At 35.9% G+C, this 25,658-nt stretch overlaps 1 protein-coding gene across 2 annotated transcripts in view; it reads left to right on the top strand.

The window, feature by feature from the left end:
• The window catches only part of LOC123676175 (cadherin-87A), a 158,171-nt gene that overhangs the window by 127,816 nt on the left and 4,697 nt on the right, over window positions 1-25,658 (top strand). For both annotated transcript variants that reach the window (XM_045611908.1, XM_045611907.1), the window contains 15 exons: window positions 8,350-8,558; window positions 12,204-12,341; window positions 14,615-14,875; window positions 16,947-17,139; window positions 19,057-19,169; window positions 19,246-19,443; window positions 19,532-19,829; window positions 20,462-20,670; window positions 21,147-21,467; window positions 21,673-21,796; window positions 21,964-22,253; window positions 22,479-22,767; window positions 22,824-23,657; window positions 24,792-25,012; window positions 25,227-25,424. In XM_045611908.1, coding sequence (XP_045467864.1) covers window positions 8,350-8,558; window positions 12,204-12,341; window positions 14,615-14,875; window positions 16,947-17,139; window positions 19,057-19,169; window positions 19,246-19,443; window positions 19,532-19,829; window positions 20,462-20,670; window positions 21,147-21,467; window positions 21,673-21,796; window positions 21,964-22,253; window positions 22,479-22,767; window positions 22,824-23,657; window positions 24,792-25,012; window positions 25,227-25,424 — 3,896 coding nt within the window. The remainder of the gene's footprint in view (window positions 1-8,349; window positions 8,559-12,203; window positions 12,342-14,614; window positions 14,876-16,946; window positions 17,140-19,056; window positions 19,170-19,245; window positions 19,444-19,531; window positions 19,830-20,461; window positions 20,671-21,146; window positions 21,468-21,672; window positions 21,797-21,963; window positions 22,254-22,478; window positions 22,768-22,823; window positions 23,658-24,791; window positions 25,013-25,226; window positions 25,425-25,658) is intronic.

Here is a 25,658-nt window from a genome sequence, read left to right as displayed (position 1 = left end):
AACATGACAGCGCCGCGTTACCTTCAAGAAATATTGGAGCAATATCTTCTCCCTTACCTTAACCGGCTCGAGAATCCAATATTTCCGCAAGATAATGCCCGAACTCATGTTGCCAGTGTTAGTTGAAACTTTTTCGAAGCGACCCATGTGAATCTTTTGCCATGGCTGGCCAGATCCCCTGATCTTTCGTCCATAGAGCATGTTTGAGAAATCATGGGTAGAAGGCTTGGAAATAAACCCCAGCCCCCACGGACTTTGGCGGCTCTGAGACATGAAGTACAGGTAGCTTGAGATAGTATCCCTCGAGAAGAAATATTGCATCAATGCCGAGACGTGTTGGGGACAAACACATCATTAACAAATTTTAAAAAAAAAATTGAAAACTCTTCATTTTTTCCCCATATTTAAATCATTTACTGCTTGCTATAATGTCTATGAATTAACCAATAAAAAATTTTGAATTTAAACAGCTCCTTCTTGGTGTTGCAGTTTCTTTGTCAGTTCGTATAATATTTCACAAAATAAATGAAAAGAGGAGAACAGAATTATATGAATTCACACAACAAAACATAAACACTCTACAATGGCTCCTTTGAAATATCTACGAAATATGTTTTTATTGTGCTTTTCCGTTCAGTTCGAACGAATACAACAGAACGTGTACACATGAAACCTAACCATCAGCTTCCTATTCACAAATAACCCACGTAAACCTTTTCATTTCAACTGTAAGGATGTTTCGATAGATCCAATAACGTTCATGAAATTATTTTCCTGTAATGCTTCTCTGCAGCCGAGACGAAACGCCACTGCTCTGAGCGATTTTGGATTTGAATGGCTTAAACTCGGGCATTGTGATTTTACATCTCTGCAATCCTGTCCTATCTCGTCTTTCTATCAGGAGAGAGAGATAGGGAACAACCTGGAACGGCTTATTGTTCGTGAGGGTTTTGAATTCTGAAATAAGCCTGAGAATGATAGACTGAGTGCCTCTTTTGTTATCGAATGTTGTGCTCTTCAAGTGCTATTCAGATTATGATAATTTGAATCTTTAGACCAGAAACTTCCGATTCGTAAACTTTCTCGAGAAATCCAAAAATCTACATTGCATCAATTGAATTATTATATTCAAGATTATTCGCAAACTTCAAGATTCAATAAAAACATTACTTATAACACAAAGTTTGGTTTTGTTTGATTTTTCAATTTTCAGCTGCTTTTCTTGCTCAACATTGAATATCATCCAATGTTTTACCCTAAATACAGGGTGCTTAACTCCTACATTTCAAAAAATCGCAGTGCTGTCTGTAATGGAAGGTCCCAGATTGATGAAGTTGGTGACGTTTAGTAGTGTGGAAAGTATCATTTTTAGTTCCCCTTATGTAGTGACCAGAGTTTTTTCTGAGGTTTTCATCTGTGCTCTTGTATCATACATTGAAATTGCAGAGGCTGACCTGTATTGGTGTTCCGGGGGCTATGCATACAACTCCCACAGCAGAGCTTGAGGCTATACATGATCTGCCTCCGTTACATCTACATGTGAGGAAATGTAGCCTACTAAAAGCAATAATAAAACCTCGCAATGAGATGCTCCGACCTGGAAACTGGATGGGACATTTGAGGATATTGAATTAAAACTGTTTTGGCAAAGCCATCAGATATGATGCTAACTATCTTCAATGGTGACTGTTTCAGTGGAATAAATTGCGTAAATGATCTGGACAGAAAGTCCTCTATATGCCAATGAACCAAAATCAGAGATAGGCATTTGGGTGCATGGACCTTAACTGTGGATCTCTGAAAACCTGGGAATTGAGTCCTTTATTTCTTGAACCGAGATATTAGTGGTTAATACGTGCGCTCAAGAAAGTCTGATAACGAACTTCAAAGGGGCGCATATTTATAACATTATAGATAGCCAGGCCACGCTGAGGTTCATGGAATCATATAACCAGGGGTCTCGGTTGACATTGGAGTGTCGTAATAACATAAACCAACTGACCAGAGCCAATAAAGTAACTCTACTATGGGTCTGGGACATTGATCAATTGAAGTGAATGAAATAGCCGATGAACTTGCGAAAATAGCATCAAGGTTAACAACTATTGGTCCTAAGCCTTTTTGTGGAATATAAGGCAGCGGGCGAACAATAGGACCTATACCAGAAGCTGCCATGAGCTGAGCTTCAGGTAATTATGAGAATGCTGACAGGCCACTGTCAGTGCAAATATCTTTTACACCGCATGGGAAGTCAGCAGATGAGATCTGCAAGCTCTGTAGAATGAATATTGAAACAGCTGAACACATAGTGTGCAAAAGTTCAGGGTTGACTGGTCTAAGAACCATTCATATGGGAAAGTCAGTCAAAGCAACAATCAAGGCTCCTAAGGATGTTGTCAGTTTCTTCAACAGTATGTGGTCTTAAATCCTGGGTTATACGAACCTCTTCTCACGACTTAGCTGAGATTTTGCGTGTATGTAACAAAAATCAGTTTCAAGCTTCGCTCAAAATTACGACAAAATGTTCAAACCGTTAAAAGAAAAATCACACAAAGATTCCTTAATTTTCACGAGTCAGTGTTCTGAAAATAATGAGCAAAAAATTGTCCTATTGTCGTTCCCAAAGCTTTCAAATATTCAATCTGAGAAATAATTAAAACTCCAGCGATTCATGCCACTTTCATGAGTTTTCCAGAAAGTAACACTGGAATCTGAAGGAGTTCCGCTAAGTCTCTGATGTTCCGAAGTGAAATAAAAATTCAGGAGGCGAAACCAACTAGCCAGTGCAAAAAGTTCCATTTTGTCCACCTCCCTACCTTTGCCCGAATACATGAATGCTAATGACCTGTGAATCTCAGAGTGCTTCATTCAAAACTCTCTAAATTCCAATTTAAATGCACGAATTCGTTAAAGCCCAAGTCAGCAATCACTCTGAACTTGGAACTTTGGATCGAATTTTCATGTCATGAATTGTTTTTTACTCTCGGCTCAGGCCAACGTTGAACCCAATCGAATTACGAATTTATAAACGTTTAATGATCGCTTCGTCAACGGATTAGGTAGATGTAAAAACGGACATTCCGATTTGATTACTGGAGTTTTCTTTTGTAACTTGACCCACTTGTTTTTATGTCTTTTATCGGATTGTACTTAAAGATTTTGCAAAGTTAATACGTTCAAAGGATATAATGCTGAACATACTGGAATTTTAAAGAAGAAAAACCCATTAAAGTTCATTACTATCTATGAACCAATCGTTCATAGTGACTGGTTGCCAGCAATAGATCACATTAAGGGTGTTCACTACGTTTCTCACTAGGTTCTTCAGCACAAATTCATTTTGATTCTTTGCGGAAATCGCTTGATCGATTCTTTCAATTTTATAAGAAACCTTCGTATAGTGGTTTAGAATGAATTCACTGATTTTCATAAGGAAAATTACTTGGTGTAGGTACAACTTTGCTACCGCCATTTTGCAATAGGTGGCTGTAGCGGTAAGTAGTAGTCGATATAAACTGATCATAAAAGTCATACAATAACCTTAGGTATTTGTAAATATAATGCCATCGAAATGTTAGTCGATTTGTGACTCATCATGAAGTTATTTTCGATCGAACATTCTCGTCATTTTGCAGGAGGTTTTAATTTTCTGCTTTAATATGAAGAAATCTGCGGTTGAGGCACATCGAATGCTCTCAAATACCTCTGGTGAGGCCGCTATTAGTAATAGAAAGTGCCGAGAGTGGTTTCAACGTTTCAAGATTGGTAATTTTGACGTCGAAAGCCAGTATGGCGGTGGAAGAAGAAGGTTTTCGAAGATGCAGAATTGGAGGCATTACTTGATCAAGACCCGTGTCAAATGCATCAAGAATTGGCAGGATCATTGGGAGTGACGCAACAAGCCATTTTAAAAGGCCGGAAAGTCATGGGAATGATTCAGAAACAAGGAAATTGGGTGCCGTACGAGTTGAAGTCGAGGATGTTGAACGGCGTTTGTTTGCTTATGAACAGCTGCTTGCAAGGCGAAGACGGAAAAGATTTCTGCATCGCATTGTAACTGGAGACGAAAAATGGGTTCTTTACGATAATCCCAAGCGCAGAAAATCATGGGGATATTCCGACCATGCTTCCACGTCATCGGTCAAAACGAATATCACGGTTCCAAGGTCATGGCTCAGTATTTAGATTGACCAAATCGGCTTAGTGTATTATGGGTTGTTAAAACCGACTTAAACAATCACAAGCGATCGTTATCGAACTCAATTAATGCGTTTGAGCCGAGCATTGAAAGACAAACGGCCGCAATACAACAAGAGACATGATACAGCATGATAATGCTCGACCCTATGTTGCAAAAGTGGTCAAGACATACTTGGAAATTTTGAAATGAGGTGTCCAACCCCATCCGCCGTATTCTCCAGACTCTGCTCTAGTTCATAGCAAGAAATATATAGTCAATTTAAGAAAAAATACCCCGTATTTCAACGACGAATCATTTGCGAACAAAAATTATATAACAAAAACAAAAGATAATTATTATTCATACAGAATCACTACCTGAAGTTTGTCGCAATTATTCACCAACACCCTTTATAAATCAACCCCAGAGATGAATATTGACATTATTACGAATATAATACATAATTATTTCGAAAGGTTAGAAAAAATAGCATATTTCATTTGAAGGATAGGTGAATTTTCTCTTGAACATAAAATAATATATTATTTTTATGGTGAAAACTCATCTTATACTCCAACAAAGAAACACACCTTGAATTTTTTTTGTAGATATTAATCCACGCCCTCTCTACCCATTGTAACATTTCAATCAACCATACGTCGGAAGAACATGTGCAATCATAACCTCTCTTGGCGTACATTACCTTCATCTCACTCCATGAAAATGTACGGGACAGAGCCAGACTTTTCCAAACGGCAATTTATCAAAATTCCATATATAAGGTTACAACCCAAAGCCGCCAAACAGCGTCATATCAGTCCGTAACTGTATTCGAAAATGACGTGGGTGAATAATCTTTCATCATTTACTCGAAATCAATCATTTCCATCCTGACAAAGCGTTTTCACTCGCCAGCGGTGTAGAAAAAAAAGTTCTTTCCAACTTTGGCCACGTTTTATGGGCATGTTGTGGAATATGGACGCGTAGAACCTATACAAGATTATTCACTCGAATGATATTAGTCTGGAGTTAAAAAGGCGTGAACAAAACCTTGGAACAAATAGGTATGGAGTGGTCAGTCAATAAAGAGAGTGAAAAAATTTTTCCTGGGAAATCCACTGCTGAGGAAGATACACATACCTACCTATCGAAAAATTTGAGAAGAAAAAACAAATGGTATCTCCTTTCACAAAAGATATAAATTCATTAATTTAATTAAATACATTATTAATTAATTATTTACTAATTCATTATCAATTTTTCTGTAGATATGAAATGAGCAATGAACTTTCTTTACGGATTGAATATACAACTTATATTTCATTTTATTTTATTCATTCAAATAATAATGATAATAAAATAAAATTATGGAACATCATCATCAATTCTTACCATAAAAGTTTTTACGATGATAAGGTTTATAAGAAGTTGACAAATAAAAACTACGTCATTACTGAAAAGCTTAAGCTCCTTGGCTTAAGCTTGACTTGATTTCAAGTCAAGTATTTATTTATCAAGTATTCGAATCATATCAAGCTACTTGATTTTGAGCAGTTTTATTGTGTAGTGTCCCATCATAAAGAAAATTATGAAATGAGAAGGAATCTTGCAAAAAACACTTCTATTTATTAATCTAATTGTATAAAAGAACCGGAAATATCAACTTTTTTTAAATAGAAACATAAATTAAATCACTATAAATCATAACAAAATAAAACTAATAAAAAAATATAGTTTATTAATATTGAGAATATTGTTTGATTTCATAATTTTCCATCTAGGATCTAAGACACATGAGGCATTTTATAGATTTGTCGCATAACCTATTGCGTGTTTTTGTACCTGTAAGAGCAGCTCTGGAAAATTGTCTTTCAACAGGAGCTGAAGATGCTGGCGTTGATAAAACACCTTTGGACATTTTTGTCAAGTTTGGAAAGTAATTTCTTAAACTACCAAAACCTTTCAATAGATCTCATAGAAATGTTTGAAATACTAATAAAGAAACATTGGCGAATGCTTCAGTCTCTCGGCGCTCGAGGAATCACCTTATTTAGTCTAAGCGCGCACGTGATTGCAGAAATATATGCCGTGCGACGCGTGCATATCAAGCTCAAGTAATATCAAGTAGCTTGATATCAAGTCAAGCAATAAATATCTGAAATCAAGTCAAGCTTAAGTATGTAATTTTTCGTGGGCTTTATTTTCAAGTCAAGTTGTAGTTGGTTAAAATGTCAAGCTACTTGGCTTGATGAATCCTTACTAAAGCTTCAATAGCGCATTAAAATTTTTGAAATTCGCTACATAAATGGTGAAAATTTTGCAGTTTGCAAAACTAAAGCACTTTTGGTCGTCGTGAAGCACCTTCTCGGTCAGCAATAGTGGAACTGATGGAAAAATTTGAGCTGTTGGGACAAGTTAATGTGAAGACTCGAAACCGTGTGCGTCACTAAACAACAACTGATTCCTTGTCGATCTTGCAAAATGGGCTTTCCACAAACAACATTAAACCGTATTTTTCATTTTTCATATAAAGTTCTTAAGGATTTCAATTTCAGTTAACAAAAGACCAAAGCCGTTCGATCAGAAGCAACGTAATATCTTCGCTGATTAGGTCCTTGAAATAGACCAAAATGTGGCTGGTGCAACTGTTACAGTAAATGAATTACGCTACCGAGCTGTGAGTAATAGTTTTTTATGGCCGGAATTGGAAGATATTGATGTTAACGCTGTTTATTTTCAACAAGACGGCGCAACGTGCAACCGAAGCCGTGGCAGCAATTTGGCTGATATCGTTTTCCATCGTTAATGGCATACCTTCTACTTAACAATGAAATAAACATCCGATGATTTCTCTGCAAGTAGGAGGCTTTTTGGAGAGCATTTTGAAGCTCATGTAAAACAAAATGAGCCTTGTTAGGTACATTAATGATGAGATTGAGAAATGTCATAGCAACTTCACTGAATATGAAGAAAATAGTCTATTAGTCGTTGGTTTTCTGTTCCCTTGATTTTATTTTTCGTACTGTTCTATTGGGTGTTCTTCTCTTCATTCTTGTAAAAGAAGGCACCTATAATATGTTCTCATATCAATAATTTTAATATACAGGGTTAGAACTATTTAGAGGCCAGAGGGGCACTACAGGATATCGAAAACTGTTAGAGATACAGGGTGGTTTGAATTACAAAAAAGTTGTGTTATTCAGGGATTAGTGTGTTGGTGTTAACAGATCCAAAATATCTCCAATGGTTCCCGAGTTATCTCGAAAAAACTGAAAATCGAACTTTTTTCTGTATAACTCATTTGTTTTTGGAGATAACTTCATGAAATTTGGTTTGTAGTAATTGTCTAATATAGGGATTCTAATGGTGTCTTCAGATTTTTTCTGTTTTCCATTGTTTCAGAGACGTGATAGTCAACTGATGATTTCACGTAACAACTCTTCAAATTTGCGTACGTAGAATTTGTAGAGTGTGATAAATTATTGAATTCGTATTTTTTTTTCTTTATTACCTCATAAGGAAAACCATTGTAGCGACCATAAGGAAAAAAATTGACTATTGCGTCTCAGAAACAACGAAAAACAAAAAAAATCTGATGACACCATTAGAATCTCTATATGTATATTGGATAATGACTACAAACCGAATTTCCTGAAGTTATCTCCAGAAATAAATGGGTTATAAAGAAAAAAAGAAAATTTTGGATCTGTTAACACCAACACACTGATCCCTAAATATCGCAACTTTTCTGTAATTTAAGCCACCCTGTATCTCTAATGTTTTTCGATATCCCTGTAGTGGTCCTCTAAATAATTCTAACCCTGTATTCGAAGTATCAAAACGATGAAATCTGAAGAGGATAATAATTTTAATTTATTATCTACCTTTTCCTTCGACATCAATAGATACTGGTTGAAAAATGCTTTTGTAGAATTCTAATTAAATTTTATCATATTCGGTGAAACAAAAACGCAATAAACGAAATTTTTTCAACGTCTCAGGCCTAAACATTCAATATGATTCATATTGCTAAAATTTTCGGCAGTATCAAAAGGAAAAACCTTTTGTTTCCGATAGCTGAAATCTGAAATATTCCCAAATGAAATTGTTTCCGAACGTTTTCATATAATTCAAAACTCAGTGATATTGAAATTACCTTTATATTGCAGGTTGTCATGGAAATCTCCCACCAGTTTTCACGATGGATATGAACAACCTAGCCATATCCGAAGCAACACCTGTAGGTTCCGTTATTTACACATTAGAGGGATCGGATCCAGAAAATAGGACGGTTCTCTTCAGATTAGAAGGAACAGATGTACTCAAGGTGAATCCTAAAACCGGGGACGTGACCGTGGCCAAGCCGCTTGATTATGAAGTAAGTATTGGAGCCAGAACGTGATTTCTCCACCTAGATTACCGGGTTACACGTCTCGTGATTTATTTCGAATTGAAAGAATAGCTGAATCGGGAAATGTGTTAAACTCGAACGCGATAATAAAACTTTTTATATTCGACGAGATATCCGGAATAGACAATTCGAATAAGCTCTATTAGTGTGACGTCACACACCGCCATATTTGGTTCTCCTGTCAGTGTTCGGAATCCAAACAAATAAATTGTCATTCAAATTAGTACGGTGTCGTTGAAGGAATTGGCTTTTTTTTCATAAATAAGAGTATTTGAAGAACGAAGATTTCAGTATTAATTGATAGACAGAAGGAACTTAATTTCCAGTAAGTTTGAATCCTGTATCATTCCCCAGATTTTGTAAAAAGCCGTGTTTATTAGATGAACTTCAAGTTCGAACTTACTGGCATTAATCTCGTGCCTTTTGTCTATCAATTAATATATAAATAATCTTATTTATTAAAATAAGCCAATTTCTTCAACGACAACGTACTAATTTGAATGACAATTTGTTTGTTTAGATTCCGAACACTGACAGGAGAACTAAAATGGCGGTGTGTGACGTCATCACTAATAGAGCGTATTGAGTTGAATAATCCTTAACCTAAAGAGAATTTGTATGGGTTTGAGGTCCAGAGAATAGGAATACTTGACCGCACAGAATGTGCAAAATTGTGTTTTTTGGGAAAAGTTACAAAATTATGTTTTCACAGAAATGTTCCATAAACATTTGAATATATATTTTTTTCTGAATAAGGTTATGAGCTGTATGTTACTTTTTCAAAATCCTTAGAGAATCGGCAATTTTTAAACTTAACATGCAGAAAAGGTCCATTGCTTTTTTTTACATCACCTTGAATCGAATTAGGTAGAAAAAAACACTTTCTCCAAAACGTGAACTTCAAACAATTTTTTTCAGAATCCCTGTATAATATTTTGTGCTATTTTTCAGTGCATAAATTGAAGCAATCATTCAACAATATTCACGGAAAAAAATTTATTCGAAAAGTAATTAATTGTACCTTTGCCATGAGAGAAAGCAGTTAAAGTGAAAAAATTCAACATTTTCATAAAACATCAAATATCTCGAGAACTGCGAGACTTTCACATAACACATCAGGTAGAGGACATTCTGATCTTCAATCCATTTTCGTTTGACGTGGTCTTTTTGGGACACCCTGTATAATGCAGATATCATTTCGTCTGGAAAATATCAACAGACACCCGAAGGAAGACGTTTAAGAAGATATTTTGTGATCCCAAATGTCAAATCTTAGTCGCTCAAGTAATATCAATAATAACAATAATGAATCTGTTCAAACTTTCGAAATAAGTAGCATATTTTTTATGTCTAAATTCGCAGCAAAACAGTGAACCCAAATCAACAAAAATGCACATGACAAACTTCAAATTGACGTCATCGTTCGTCCAATACAATTTGTTTCTCATCACATGATGATGGGTATGAATTATTCTTGATTCAACAAAAGGTTTTCCAATGAAAGATTTCATTTTGATATAAAAAAAAACGAGTAGGTATATTTGAGAGGTCAATGGCTTCAAAAGTGACAGCTGGCCATATAGCGGGCTATTCAAAATGAAACCTCTTATTGGAAAAATGGAAAACGCTTGACTTCAAAATCTGATCTATGGGGATATCAATATATGTTTCATTCTTTCAAGTCTGATCTGCAGTTGCTTATGATCGATCTGATGTTCTTTTACTAAAACTGACTTCTTAAAGCCATTCCATTATGAAGAACTAGTTTACTCGACTCACATTGCTGCGATCTCTAAAGAAAAATCAAGTAAACTCGTTAGGATAACATTCAATTAACTTGTTCATTTTCAAAGGAAAGCATTTCAAAGTGAATTAATTCAATACATAAAAGGGAGAGAGACAAAATGGCGAATGCACAGGGCTCTATTTCTCTGTACGGATTTTCAAGGAACTGTTATGATAACATTATACTTTGCCAGAAACCTCCACGAAAGTTTTTTCAACAACATTACAATATTTCATGGCAGTGGGGTAAATGTTGTACTAATGACTGAAGCACAAACACCATTTGTTTTCATATAAGTATAGTGCTGGGTTAATAACTTGATCAGATCATGTGTTCAGGAAAATCTGATTCAGGCTTTATATCTATGCACGATGTGAATACTGGGTAAAGGGTATTATAACACCACACACTAATATGGATTATTCCCTTTCAAGGGTTCGTTTCGTACTTCGGTGCACAATCATTACAATCAATATTGCATGAATTCAGTCAACTCACAATTCCTAGTTTTGAATCATATTGCATGGATTTCCTTCAGAAATTGATTTGTTTGAGTAGGTACATTTAAGAATAATATGCATTTTACTCTTATAATTAGATACAGTGAATTCCACTTAATGGTTTCAATCACTAGGATACATTCTTTGCAAAATGTCTGTCTTCCTGTTTCAGAAATAAGCTACATGCATTACATTATAAAATGAATACATATTTGAAGTATCTTTTTCATTCTTCCTGAATTGAAACAATGTATCGGCAAAAATGTTGACGAAATAACAAAACTCCTTTGTGAGTTGAGCAGTTTTCACAACAAAAAATATCAGGATTATACAAAAAATATTCAAAGAAAATCTTGACAATATAATAAATTTAAAGTGACCGGCGCCTTCGCCAATTTGTGAAATGAAGGATTTCCAATCAGAATGATACGAATTAAAATGGTTATAATAGCAGCACTGTATATTATTCTTGACATTTCTTATGTTTTATGACAGTCAATCATGAAGAGATAATCGCTCCAACAACGTTTGAAAATTGTTTTATCAAAATCAGTTGTCATTTGTAAGTACTGAAAGAAACTCAGGAAGAAATCATGAAGGACATTATTCAGTTAAACGACTCACTTGTCCAATTTTAAAAATTCATAACAAAGAATGTTAGATGTGACAACTTTGTGTGATACCGTGTTTTGAAGCTGAATTCATGTACTTTTTTGAAATATAAACAATGATTTGAAATACAAAGTAATATTTTCAACCTGAACATTTTAAATAAGAAATGGAATATTAAAATGATCAATATCTCTCTGACTCGACCTTTTAATTTTTGAATTATTTATGATTCGCAGTTTATCCAATACATTGTCTATTTGTGAATTCCATCTATGATGGAAATACTTCACAAAATCTGCTACCCACACAGAATATTGTTGATGCAATTGAAGTGATGGGAATAAGAGGCAAGATATTGAAAAATTGAAAAGGAAACAAACGCACTCTTGCAATAGTTCAGTTTCAACTTTTCAGAACGTATTCTACAATTGTAAGATGCCATCCATTTCAATTTAACTTCAAAAGTTCCCAATACATATTAAATTTGGACCTGTGCATAGGTGCACTGTTTCAGTTATTCATAGAGAATTCCATATTCTATTCGAAGAGGGTACTTCAGGGTGACTCAAAACCATCCATCCAGGCTGCCTTCACATTCATACATTTTTGAATACATTCGCACCAACCGCCCACTTAAAACTTCCACTTGTGCAATTATATCTAAAATGCGCCACTCACAAAGTAATCAGGATAATAGCTACTTCTAATTTACAGGCTAACAGCACACTCAACATTATTGTTGGCATGGAGGACGAGGCCAACACAGAAACGGAAGAAAAAGCCAATATCATTTCTGTGCCCGTAACAGTTATTATCCTTGATGAAAACGACAACGCTCCAGAGTTTCAGAATGTAAGTGAACAATTTTACATATTGGCTCCATGCGGGGAAAAAGCGGCAAAGACGAGACGAAATGTGTTATCCATATTGTTTTTTTTACCGGAATGGTCCTGCAGGGGTCATTCGGAATCCTTCCCGTTAAAATTCCATTTTCGAAATGGAATTCGAATTTTGTTGACCTCGACTGTGTAATATTTTATGGGTAGTTGGAAAGTGTTCTTTTACTTATAGTGATTCATGATGAGTAAGGCATGAATTTTTATTTGAAAATAATTGATGATAAAAAGAAATAAAATATATTTCATTCGAGAAAAATTATTTGGAAAATAATACTGGTTTTATTCCCTTTTCATAAAATGCTAACACAAATTGATAATTAATTTACATAGGCGTACAACTTTGCTTCCGCCGTTTTTTTTCCGAAATTTGAAGCTTCATTGTAAAAAACTGGTAATACATTTATGATTCTAAGTATTGTCCATCGCTGGCAACTACCTTCCACCATCTTTCGGGCAGCGTACGAATCCCGCGTTGAAAAAACTGGTCATCTTTTGAAGCGATCCACGAATCGATCCAATTTTTTACTTCTTCATAAGACCCGAAGTGCTGGTAAGCCAGGCCGTGTGACATTGATCGGAATAAGTGATAGTTTGAGGGAGCAATGTCTGGACAATACGGCGGGTGTGGTAGGACTTTCGACGTATTTATTGACCACTTTCGCAGCAAGAGGCCTAGCATTGTCATGCTATAAAATCACTTTTTTATGTCTCTCATTGTATTGCAGCCGTTTGTCTTCCAATGCTCGGCTCAAACACATTAATTGCGTTCGATAAAGTTCGCCTGTGATTGTTTCAGTCGGTTTGAACAAATCATAATACACTACGCCGAGCTGGTCCCTCCAAATACTGGACATGACCTTGGAACCGTGAATATTCGGTTTGACCGTCGACGTGGAAGCATGGCCAGAATATCCCCATGATCTTCTGCGCTTGGGATTATCGTATAATGAATCCATTTTTCGTTTCCAGTCACAATGCGATGTAAAAATCTTTTCCGCCTTCAACATTTTTGTTGCATTTGAAACGAGTCTTGATCAAGTAATGCCTCCAATTCTGCATCTTCGAAAACTTTCTCTCTTCCACCGCCATGCTGGTCTTCGACGTCGAAATCACCGTTCTTGAAGCGTTGAAACCACTCTCGGAACGTTCTTCCACAAATAGCGGCCTCGCCATGTGTATTTGAGAGCATTCGATGAGCCTCAGTCGCAGATTTCTCCATAGCAAAGCAGAAATTACGCAAATGACGAAAATTTAGCTTGTAAGCTGACATATTTATTTAATCCAGAGTCACAAATCGGCTAATATTTCGATGACGTTACGTTTACAAATACCTAAGCTTATTGTATGACATCTACGAATGACGATCTAAAGTAAAAGCAGCGAAAGTTGTACACCTAATAAAAGAAGACAAATCCTCGAAACGAGCTGATAGTCACTATTTTGAAGGAATACTCAAAGTCCTCATTTTAGTTGCGATTGACGATATATCAGGATTTCTATATGGCATATATGTCCAAGCTTTCCATTCGGCTTCCCTTCTATCAATGCATCCAGAAAAGGAATAAGGACTTCCTTTTCAATTCCCATTAAAAATGTACCTTTTGTTTGGATATTTCGAACTTTTAGAGATGAACCATTACTCTAGATGACGGAGCTGTCTTGTGTTTGAAAGGCTTTCATTATTGAAGGTGTTGATGATTGTGGAGAAAGGAAGATGGAATTATAATTTCGTGAAAATTGTGGGGTGTTGAAACATTTCAGTTACTTTCAGAATTGAATAAACTGTGCACCGTTACTATATGTTAAAATTTATTTCTGTACCTGTTTTCATGAATAAATTTTCTTATCTTCTGTTAATGGAATCGAAAAAATTCAGTGGGTTTCGCGTTTTTGTTTTTTTGTAGAATATTTCACAAAATTCCTTTAACAGAAATTAATTTCGTAATCGTGTAAATCCCCAAGAAAAAGCCTAAAGCTTTTTTAAAAATAATTGAACGAATGTTTAACCCAATAAAAACTCACAAACTCATTTAATAACCCCCTGTATAAGTCTTACTAAAGCATTTGAAACCATTTTACATCAAATTCTAGCAAACTACAGGGATTTAGATTAAAGTAACCACCCCAAAATAAGCGCAAAATAGTGACTTATCAGTTCAAACTAATTCTTGCAAATTGCATTAACAATTTATATCTATTTTCGATTATTATGATTTATATTTTCAGAGTTCATACGAAATAACAGTGAGTGAGGGTACACTCCAAGGAACAAAAATATTCCAAGATATCCTGGTTACCGACAAGGATAGTCCCGGAAACAACATCCTCGTTACCTGTATAAATCTACCGAAATTCCCAGATGCCTGCAAGTTTTTCGAAATACAAACAATAGATAAGGGGAAGAATTATATTCGTAGTGCCATAATACTCAACGAAAAACTCAACTATTCCGAGAAGCCATTAATTAAGTTGGTACTGAAAGCAACGGTGAGTGCTGAATTTTATTATTATTTCATTCTGCCACTAGAAAAACTCGACTCGTTCTTCCTCCATCCCGAAAATTGAGAGGGAATTCTCGAATTCTATTTAATGAAGGACTAGCAACTAGCAGTAATACGTTTAAGGTATTTCAAAATGTGTTCACTTAATTCAAGATGAAATGTATCAATTGTGAAAACAAAAATTGATTTGTCTCGGTGTTCACCGTAAAAGTTACTGTTTTATATAAATATATGTATTAGGCCAATTGAGAAGTCCCCGGTCTGATGCACAGATGGCGGTGCTAGTATTAAATCCATATGTTTATGTGAAAACATAAATTGATTTGTCTCGGTGTTCACCGTAAAAGTTACTGTTTTATAAATATATATCAGGCCAATTGAAAAGTCCCCGGTCTGATGCACATGATTTTTAGTTAGTACCAACCTTCAGAAGATACGTGTCAAAATTTGACAGCAGTCCGACCATTAGTTTGTGAAATATTGCGTTGTGAGTGTAGCTACTGTTGTTATTTGAAAAAAGATGGAAAAAAAATTATTCCGTGTGCTGATAAAATATTGCTTTTTGAAGGAAAAAATTACAGTTAAAGCAAAATCTTGGCTTGATGAAGAGATTTCGGGGTCTGCACCAGGAAAATCAACCATCATTGATTGGTATTCTCAGTTTATGCGTGGTAAAATGAGCACAGATGACGGTGAACGCAGTGGACGTCTAAAAGAGTCTGTCACCGACGAAAAAATCAAAAAAATTCACAAAATAATTTTGAATGACCGTAAAGTGAAGTTGATCGAGATAGCCGACATTGTGAAGATATCATCTGAACTTGTACATCATATAATACACGAATATTTATAAATAAAAAAGCAGTGTGCAAAATGGGTGCCGCGCGAGCTCACAATCGATCAAAAGCAACAACGTGTTAATGATTCTGAGCAGTTTTTGAAGCTGTTTAAGTGCAATAAACCTGAATTTTTCGTCGATATGTGACAATGGCCGAAACATGGCTCCATCATTTCACTCCGGAGTCCAATCGACAGTCAGGTGATTGGACTGCACACGATGAACCTAATCCAAAGTGAGGAAAAACACAAACAACAGTCAGCTGGCAAGGTTATGGCATCAGTATTCTGTGATGCGCAAGGTGAAATATTCATTGATTTCCTCCAAAAAGGCCAGACCATCAACAACGATTATTATATAGCGTTATTAGATCGTTTAAAGGATGAAATCGTTTAAAAAAGGTCCCATTTGAAGAAAAAAAAGGTGCGGTTTCATTAAGACAATGCGCCGTGCCACAAATCAATGAAAACACTGTCAAAATTGCATGAGTTGGGCAAAGAATTGCTTCTGCATCCGCCGTATTCGCCAGATCTGACCTCCAGCGACTTTTTCCTGTTCTCAGACCTCAAAAAAATGCCAAAAATTTTGTCAAAAAAATGTGGTTCACTATGGTAGACCGGGGATTTTTCAATTGGTCTGTTACCATCCTGTATATAGAAATTTAGAAATTTCTTATAACTAGTAGTAGTAGTAACAGTTGTTTATTGCCTCTAAACAAATGGCCATCGACGTAAGGTGCTTCAGCCTTTTAATTTATATATTTTTTTTATACTTAAATATATTTTCATCAGACGAATGTGTTTAAACAAATAGTAAAAAAATGAAGATAAAATAAATATGAAAATGTTGAATTGAAGATCCCAACGTTGGACATTATTTTTCTCATTATTCAAGGAAAACTTCAAAATAAGGTCCTAGTTGATATTTCACTGTATCTTCATAGATAATTCAAGCTTCTTCAGATAGTCGATAAAACTTCACTCTAAGTCTCCAGTTTACGTTTCTCTCTATGCCCCACAAGGATTTTTAACTTTCTAATTGATAAAAAAGATAAATTTCGAGGCGGAATATAAAACTTTGTACATCAGACGCAGGCTCAGTTTTTCCGCTCAAATATAAAAGTTTCCAGCTTTATTTTTCCCGAAACTATTGACCCAAAAACTTCTCCATCATCTTTTCGCCTGTACATGACAACCACTACTACCTCAATCTTTTACAGGATGGAAAGCTCAGCAGCACAGCCCAAGTAATAATTAAAGTTTCGGATATTCAAGATACCCCTCCCCATTTCAAGGGCTCCTTGATGGCTGAAGTATCAGAGAACACACCCATAAACACTCTAGTTATGACGCTATCAGCAGAGGATGGTGATAAGGGAGTACCAAGGAAGGTCGTTTACGAGATGGTCAGCAGTGAGTGGAAAAACTATTTTATTATTCCGCAGGGAGGCGAAAAAGCATCGGATATTTTTTTCGGGGAAATTAATTTTCTTTATGTGAAAGTCCCATCGTATTTTTTCAAGAGGAAAATGAGTCTGATATACCTACTCAGTGATATTAGAAATGTTACAACCAAAATAAGTATTTTTTTCGATATTGACTCGACTATTGATTGCCTATATTCAAATCTGACTATGATAACAAAAGTATTCATGAAATCTTCGCTAATTTTTGCGAAAATTGAATTTTATTTCTCCTTTTTTGTGGAAAGCGACGTACCACAGAACGTCAAGTTTGGTACTCCCTCAGAGTAATAAACATAGATAGAGGGAGCATATGTCATTTTCAGTGAGCAAATTTTGTCCCCAACATGAATTATCGAATTTGACATGAAGCGCGCGGAAATGAAAACGCATCAGTGATACGATATTTCACTCAATTCGCGAGTTTCTCCACAAAGAACGCAATTCTTATGTCCCATAGTGAATCAACGTTTCATATTAACTCAAAGTATATTGAAATAAATACCTAAATATATCAGAAATTCAGAAAACAAACTTCAAGCGCGCCAATCGACGTGAAACAACCGATGACACTAGGAGAGCAAAAGTTGCCAAACCTTGGATTTCAGCAGGTAGATACAGAAAATAATAAATATTCTGCTTATTATAAATTCGACAATAAGGAAAAATATCGGATTCCAAATAATCAAATTTGCATATTTAATCGGTGATCACTCAAATAAATATATTTCATTCAATATAATTTACATTCATAACGATAGAGTAAAATTATGGATTTGAAAATATATCACAACGTAATCTAACTATGTTGGGGACATGTAAGAATTGCGTATACTCCCTCTATCTATGTTTATTACTCTATGGGTACTCCGGACAACTAGCTCTACGAGAGTTTGTAGTTACTATGCGTCAAATTGCATATATTGATATGATATGAAATAGAAATGAAACTCTGGTACAGTTGATCCATAATACTTCACTGTGTACTGGAGTGCACTCAAATAGAGATACACAATATATATATTATAATTTTTCCCGGATTAGAAATTGGAAGAATTTCTTTCAAATATTATCGTTTTTTTTTCTTGATTTAGCTTTATCAAATGATCAATTTGGAAAGCTTCTCTAGCCGTTCATTGAATTCATGTCAGTACTCGGAAATGTAGTCAGACTTTTCCAAACGACAATTTATCAAATTCAATATATGAGGTTGCAACCTGAAAACCACCCAATAGCGCCATATCAGTCAGTAGCTGTATTCGAAAATGACGTGGGTGAATAATCTTTCATCATTTACTGGAAATCAATCATTTCCATTCTGACAGAGAGGTTTTCCAGATAAAAGTTCTTTCCAACTTTGGCCACGTTATGGAATATGTACGTGAGAGCCTATACAAGATTCTTCACTCGGATAATATTTGTCTCTAGTTAAAGAGGCGTAAAAAAGACTATGGAAATAAAAGATATAGGGTGGTCAGATAAAATGAAACAGGTTGAAAATATTCATATTTAGGAACCTCCTCTGAGGGAGATCTTCATTTGAATAAAAACTAACAACAGTCTCGTTCAATATATTTCTTTTGTAAATTCACCACGAAATTAATGTCAAAACATGAAAAGTAGGTGGAAATTATTGCATATATTAAAAAAAAAACAAAATTCAACTCTCTTTCAGAGTTTTTTAATCGCATATATCACAAAGTGACATTATTGCTAAGTTGACCAAAATTATGATGCGCCCTCTCTTCAGATTGCGTTATTTCATCCCGGGACTACTGAATCAATCTTCAGTAAGACACCTGCCTTATACACCTTCACTTAAAAAAACAAAACGTACCTGTTTTTTCTATTTCAAACTTCGTTCCAGATCCCATGAACTATTTTCTTCTTGATGCTGTGACTGGTGAATTGAGGACAGCCAGGCCTTTAGATAAAGAAGCCATAGAAAACAAAGAGGGAAAAATTATATTGACAATAAAGGTAATCTCAACCTTGATTCCAATAATTTTTTTTAATCGGAAGTGTGTTCGATCAACAATTATGATTTCCATTTCAGGCATGTGAACTGATAGATGGTAAGAAAGGAAATGACGACCTTACAACAGCCACTACCCAAGCTACAGTAAAAATTATTGATGTAAACGACGAAACTCCTTCATTCGATAGAAGAGAATATTTCGTAGAGATTCCAGAAGACATCAAAGAAGGCGAAGCTATACCTGGCTTGGATATGACCGTTACAGATTCTGATGATGTAAGTGCAGGTAGCGAAATAAAAAACAAACCATTTTTCATGATGAAAAGATTCATTCTGAACGTCGAAATATATCAAAATGTTCCAGGAAAACAATTCAGTGTATTCGTTGGAATTGCAAGACGAATCAGGTCTCTTCAACATACAGCCCAAACAAGGTGTTGGAAGGACAAAAGTGCAAATCAGAATCGCAAATGCTTCGATAGATTATGAAAACCCAAATCAACGCAAGTTCCTTATATACGCTGTAGCAAGAGAGATACTGACAGATGAAAAACTCTCTTCTACTGCTACTATAACAATAACTGTTACGGATGTTAATGATCACTCCCCCACTTTTGAAGAACAGAGTTACAATTCAACGATTTCTGAAACAGCTTCACCAGGTGAGAATTCAAAACTTTGAAATTCATCTATTAAATAATTTTTGGAGAAGAGGAAGCATATAGAGTTTGTATCTTTTCAATAATAATTCAAGAATCATAATTTAGAAGTCACTTCTGGTGTTCCCCAAGGGTCTCATTTGGGGCCTTTCTTTCTTTTTACATTCACATGAATAATGTTTCCAGATGCTTCAATGCTCGACTTCACTGAAGTATTGCAAAAAAAATCCTTTCGATAATTCGTCTGAAATTAAGTCAGACTTATTTCTTTAGAAATTTTAGATCTCAGAATCTCCTTTACCTTCACAGATAATTGTTTAGCGACCAATAATCATCAGCTTCGAATTGTTCTATGCTAGTAGGTATTTCAAGATTCTGAATAATATTATGCCAGCTATTCTCATTTCGATAGAGAGTCCTGTTTTTATTCTTCCATTTTATTTATTTTATTTTTTATCATTTTCATAAAGGCCTCTGTTTATTTTATGTATAGTTTTTCAATTATGTTATTTTTTTTCATGGAATGTTTTTCAAATGATTTTGAATTTTTGAAGATAATCTTGGACTGGTTCTGTTAATCCCTTCAGAGAAATAAATTAATGCCTTTCTATGATGAGGTTGTTTTTTTTATTCAGGTACATTGGTGACCACGATAACAGCAAACGATGAGGATGGTGGACACTTCGGAAGTGATAGCATATTGTATAACTTAGAAGGTCCGGGCTCAGAAAAATTCTCGATCAACAATCGTACAGGGACAGTAACTGTAGCAGAATGTATAACGCCAGGATCAGGAATATGTCTAGATTTTGAGACAAAATCAGAGTACACTCTCGAATTCATAGTAAGTAGTCCAATTATCAAAATACACTTATCGTCCAATTCCCCAAATTCGGTTGAGCCTCTCCAAGACATAAATTTGTATGTATCTTGGTAATAAAAGAGAATGAAGAAGTACTATATATGTTATAATGATGTGAAATCTTGCCTATATTAGACTTTGATCAATTCTTTCATCTACTGTTCACTGAAAGTCACCGATAATGCTGGCAGATTCGCCGTTTCCAGTTTTACCGTAGTATTTATGGCAACTCGAAGCTTGCAGCTAAGTTCACAGTGTCAGTTAAATCAAGAAACCGGAGGTGATAATAACGGTCTTTGAAGCGTTGAGTTTATTTGTAGGAAAAAATGTTCTGTGTTGGCATCAATATCAATTTCAAAACTCGATAATGGTATTCTTTCAGAATTGAATTTTTATTTCCACAATAATCAACTTGGTGTCTCGACTTGTACACCTTGAAATATTGATGGTTTTTTCAGGCCACAGACGACAACGGCAAAGGACGTAGAACTTCGGTTCCGTTAAGGATCAACCTCACCGATAGTAACGATAACGCACCAGTATTCATCCTTCCATCATACAGGGTGTTCGTTGATGAGGGATCTACCACATTCGATCCCGAGTTTGCAGTGGTGGCGAAAGATGCGGACGTGTCTTCCATTATAACATATTCGATCATTTCTGGAAACAGGAACGACATATTCAGCATCGATTCCAAAACTGGAAAGATGGGAATTCTGAATGAGAAAGGTTTGGAGGTTCCCAACGAAAGCGATAGTGTAGTGACTCTAACAGTAATGGTGAGTGGGATATTATTTTTTTTATTGAACGATCAGATTGAGATAACATGGCTAATTCCTGTTTACTAATTGAAAATCTTTTTTATCTTAATGTTTAAATTAACACAGAGTCATTCCTTGAGTCCTTTTAATATATTATTCACTAAGACTATTAGTTCTCTGATTCATCAATACATTTAAAATTTGAAGAAAAACCTTTTTGTAGGCTAGTGATGGAAAATACACAACAACAGTTCCAGTTCTGGTTACAGTCAGAGATCTCAACAATAACGCTCCCATTTTCACTAAGGAAAATTATGTAGAATCAATACCAGAAGACATTCCGATAGGTAAGCAATTCACCTTAAAATTCTAGTTTCTATCCGAATGGGCAGAATCGATTTTGACCCCAAATTCTAATTTGAGACCACTTTTGGCTCGAAATTCTAAGGTTTTACACTCTTGGGATAAATAATACCTGCCTCTCTGTAACAAATGATGACCTTTTCGATTTCAGGATCAATCGTGACATCTCTGCAAGCCACCGATGCTGACATGGGCGAAAACTCTATGGTCGAATATTCGATTCGAAATGGAAGCGAATCAGATTTCACAATCGACAATTCCACAGGATTGGTCATAGTGGCATCCAAATTGGATTACGACAGAAAAAATATTTATCACATTGATGTTATTGCGACTGATTATGGTGAACCTAGACTATCTGGTTCTACTACCTTGACCATTAATATCATCAATACCAACGATAAAAATCCATATTTCTTCCCGGCTACCCAAAGAGCAGAGGTGAGTTCAACATTTCTAGAATGCTCACTATGCAATTGCACCTCACAAATCTTTAGATTTAAATTTATTTTTGAAAGTCCATTTGGAAACTGCAAAGTTTGTTCATTTCTTTTGGTGGGCTCCTATGGGCTTGTTTAGCTTAAAGGTGCTATACCTACTAATTCCCCAAAAATGCTTTTTCAACTGAAAATCAGCTTAACAAAAACGCGAACTACTCAATTTCAGATCATGGAAGATGCTGCTATCGGAACTGTCGTGCATAACCTAACAGCCAAAGATCCCGATGTGAATTCAACAGACGCATTCCTTTTTGAATCTATCGAACCAATAACAGCTTTGGATAAAAACGGGAATCAAGTCCTTTTCAACGACGATTACAGGGACTTTTTCTATGTGGATAAGTACACTGGGCAAGTCAAGGTCAAAAATGTGCTCCAAAGAAACGTTTCTACTACTGTAAGACTGACCGTGAGGGTGACTGATATCACTGCTCCAACTCTTCAACAAGGCGAAGGTAAGGAAGGTTTGGAAGTAATTATATTGGGTGTTAGCATTATTTATATTTTCCAGGACTTCTCATTATTACCATTGGTGACGTCAACGATTCTCCACCGTCTTTTCTACCGCCCTGGACTGTAGAAAACCCTGTGTATTATTTGGAATTAGATGAGGAACAACCACCAGGAACGATAGTCGCAAAATACAAAGCTATAGATGAGGATTCAGACATATCAAGCTATGAGATAATACCCCCTAACGAGTATTTCAGCATAAACAGTTCAAACGGCGTTGTCAGCATCGACAAAGTCATAGATTACGAAAAGATCCAATTCATGAAATTCACCGTTTACGCATACGATACAGGAATACCCCAGCTGAACGCTTCTGCGATGATCCTCGTGCAGATCAGAAACATAAACGATAACAGTCCGCAATTTCAGTACAACCAGTATAACGTCACGGTCGAAGAGAACTGTCCGAATGGCACCAATATTCTAACGGTGCAAGCCATAGACTTGGATAAAGGAGAATTCGGTGAAGTGACCTACGAGTTGGTTGGAGAACACAGCAAATACTTCGAGATCAGCCCGAAAGAGGGAGTTATCTCGGTTATTGATTCGCGGTTCTTGGACCACGAAACGATCAACAACACGGTGATTGAAGTGGTTGCAAGCGATGGTGCGCAAGGTCCGCAGAAGAGATCGGTAGCAGTTCCTGTGAATATCAATATAAAGGATGTGAATGATAACAGTCCGGTCTTCAATCAATCTGAGTACAAGGTGAAGATCATGGAAAATGTTCGTTTGAATCCACCTAAGCCTCTAATTCAGGTCAATGCTACTGATCTAGATTCTGGATTCAATGGAAACATTCACTATTCTATAGTTGATGGGAATGAAGATGGTAAGTTTAATCTGGGGTGTTATCGTTTATATAAGGTTTTCCACGGCTAGGTCCCACATTTTAAAAAATTATGGTGAGGTAATAGAGAGAGTCTTCATTTTGTTCTTCGTGAGAACATGCTTGTTCTCTTTGGAATTTAGACATTGCTCCCATACAAGATCAAGTAAAGCCCCCATGGGATTGAGGGCGGTATGATAAACAAAATTTTCGTAATTGGCCAAGATCTTCGAGACCAAAAACACCTCTAACTCTATAAAATCACAGTACAATATACTGACTCCTGCAGGCATCATTAGGCCCCATTCTTTGAATCGTATAGTGAACTCTGATGTCACATGCTGAAGAATTCACCCAAAAGGGTCTGGTTCTAGCAAGATTGTGCTAGCATCACAGCCCGTCCTCCATCCATTCTATTCTTTAGTAGATGTTGCCTGGCCAAGTGATATCACCACACTGTCATATTCAGTGTATACCCCCCTTATGGCCCGAGTTATGGCCTTTTCTATGCCAAGGGCGCTGATGACCTGAAAATTGCGATTGAGCAAAAGGTAGCCCGAATAAGCCACGCTACTCTCGAGAAAAGAATGCAAAACTTCTTCAGAAGGCTTAATATGTGACTATTTAAAACAAAACTTTAAAAAACCCAATCACAATCCATCTAGCGAAATTTTTTTCCATCTCTTTCCAAAAGGCCTCTGAAATGCGGGAGTTTGCCTTGAGGCAAATAATAAAAGTTATACAGGGTGCGGCAAGTTATTTACCTTTTCGAAGATCTCAGTCTGAAGTTCTTTAGTTCTGTTCTCCTTGCCACTAAGTGGCTACCATGCTTCAGCTTTAGAACAAGAAATATGGAAGCCTACTTTTCTCTAATACCCGCCACTCACGAGGCGTTTTCTCGTGACTTTGGAAGCCAGGCAACCAAGAGATTCCAGTCGGGCAGTCAAGTTCATTCTCTGATTTACAGTCATGCGGCCGTGTCCCGAGCTGCGCGACTGTAAAATGATCCGAACGCTCGAACATGGGTGCCTCGTGAGTGGCCGCCTTAATATCTTCTAAGCGCTCTTCAAGATTTTTTTTTTGTTAATGTTGTATATTTTTATCTATGATAATTTGAATTACTTGGTGGTGTTTTAGATATATTTCTATTGGGCATCGAAACTGGAATATTGTACCCTCACAAATCCTTGGTTGGTCAAAAAAGACAGTACCGTCTGGTGGTAGAAGCAAGAGATGAAGCTGGTAATGGCAAATTTTCCGATAGGGCCGTTATACATATCCAAGTTCTGAATGTAAACGATCACAAACCAGTTTTCATCATGCCTGCTCTTTACAATTCGACTGTTGAAGTAACCGAGGTAAGAAAAATTTTGTGTCATCATTTTATGAAAATTCCATAACAATTATCCTCTTATTTCAAATGAAAATATTTCATTCAATAAAAAGTGTCAAGCTTTTTGACCTTTGAATTTTTTGTCTGACCAATCAAAGCATTTGCCAAAGTTCATTATTAATTGCTCAGTAATTAATTTATAGTTTACTCCGTCACAATATTCTTTTTATTTCTTTTAGAATAATGCGATTGAAAATTATTTAGTGATGACAGTAAAGGCAGTAGACGATGATGAAGGTGAAAATGGAAGAATCACCTATCATCTGAGAACTAATGTTGGAAACGTTCAAGAGACTGAAGAGTTCATTATCGATTCTGATACTGGAGAACTGAGGACAAAGAAAGCACTGGATAGTGAGAAAAAATCTCGATATGAGGTAATTATAAAAACTTTAAGTATAACAACGAGCATTCTCACTAGAAATGTCAGGTCTGAGTACTCCCTTGAAAAAGCATGTTGCTTTCGAAATCTCTGAAGGAAAAACATTTAATCCTTCTTTAAGATGTTCCTTGCTTACATTTCGTCTTGTTTGAAGTCTTTACTTCATAAACTCTACATCATTTCCAATTCAACATTACTAAAGACTTTCTCGGTTGGATTGTTCAACATT

Source organism: Harmonia axyridis, chromosome 3 (genome assembly GCF_914767665.1).
Source record: "Harmonia axyridis chromosome 3, icHarAxyr1.1, whole genome shotgun sequence".
Lineage (NCBI taxonomy): Eukaryota > Metazoa > Arthropoda > Insecta > Coleoptera > Coccinellidae > Harmonia > Harmonia axyridis.
Note: the sequence above shows the minus strand (reverse complement) of the source record. Positions and strands in the feature narration are given on the sequence as shown.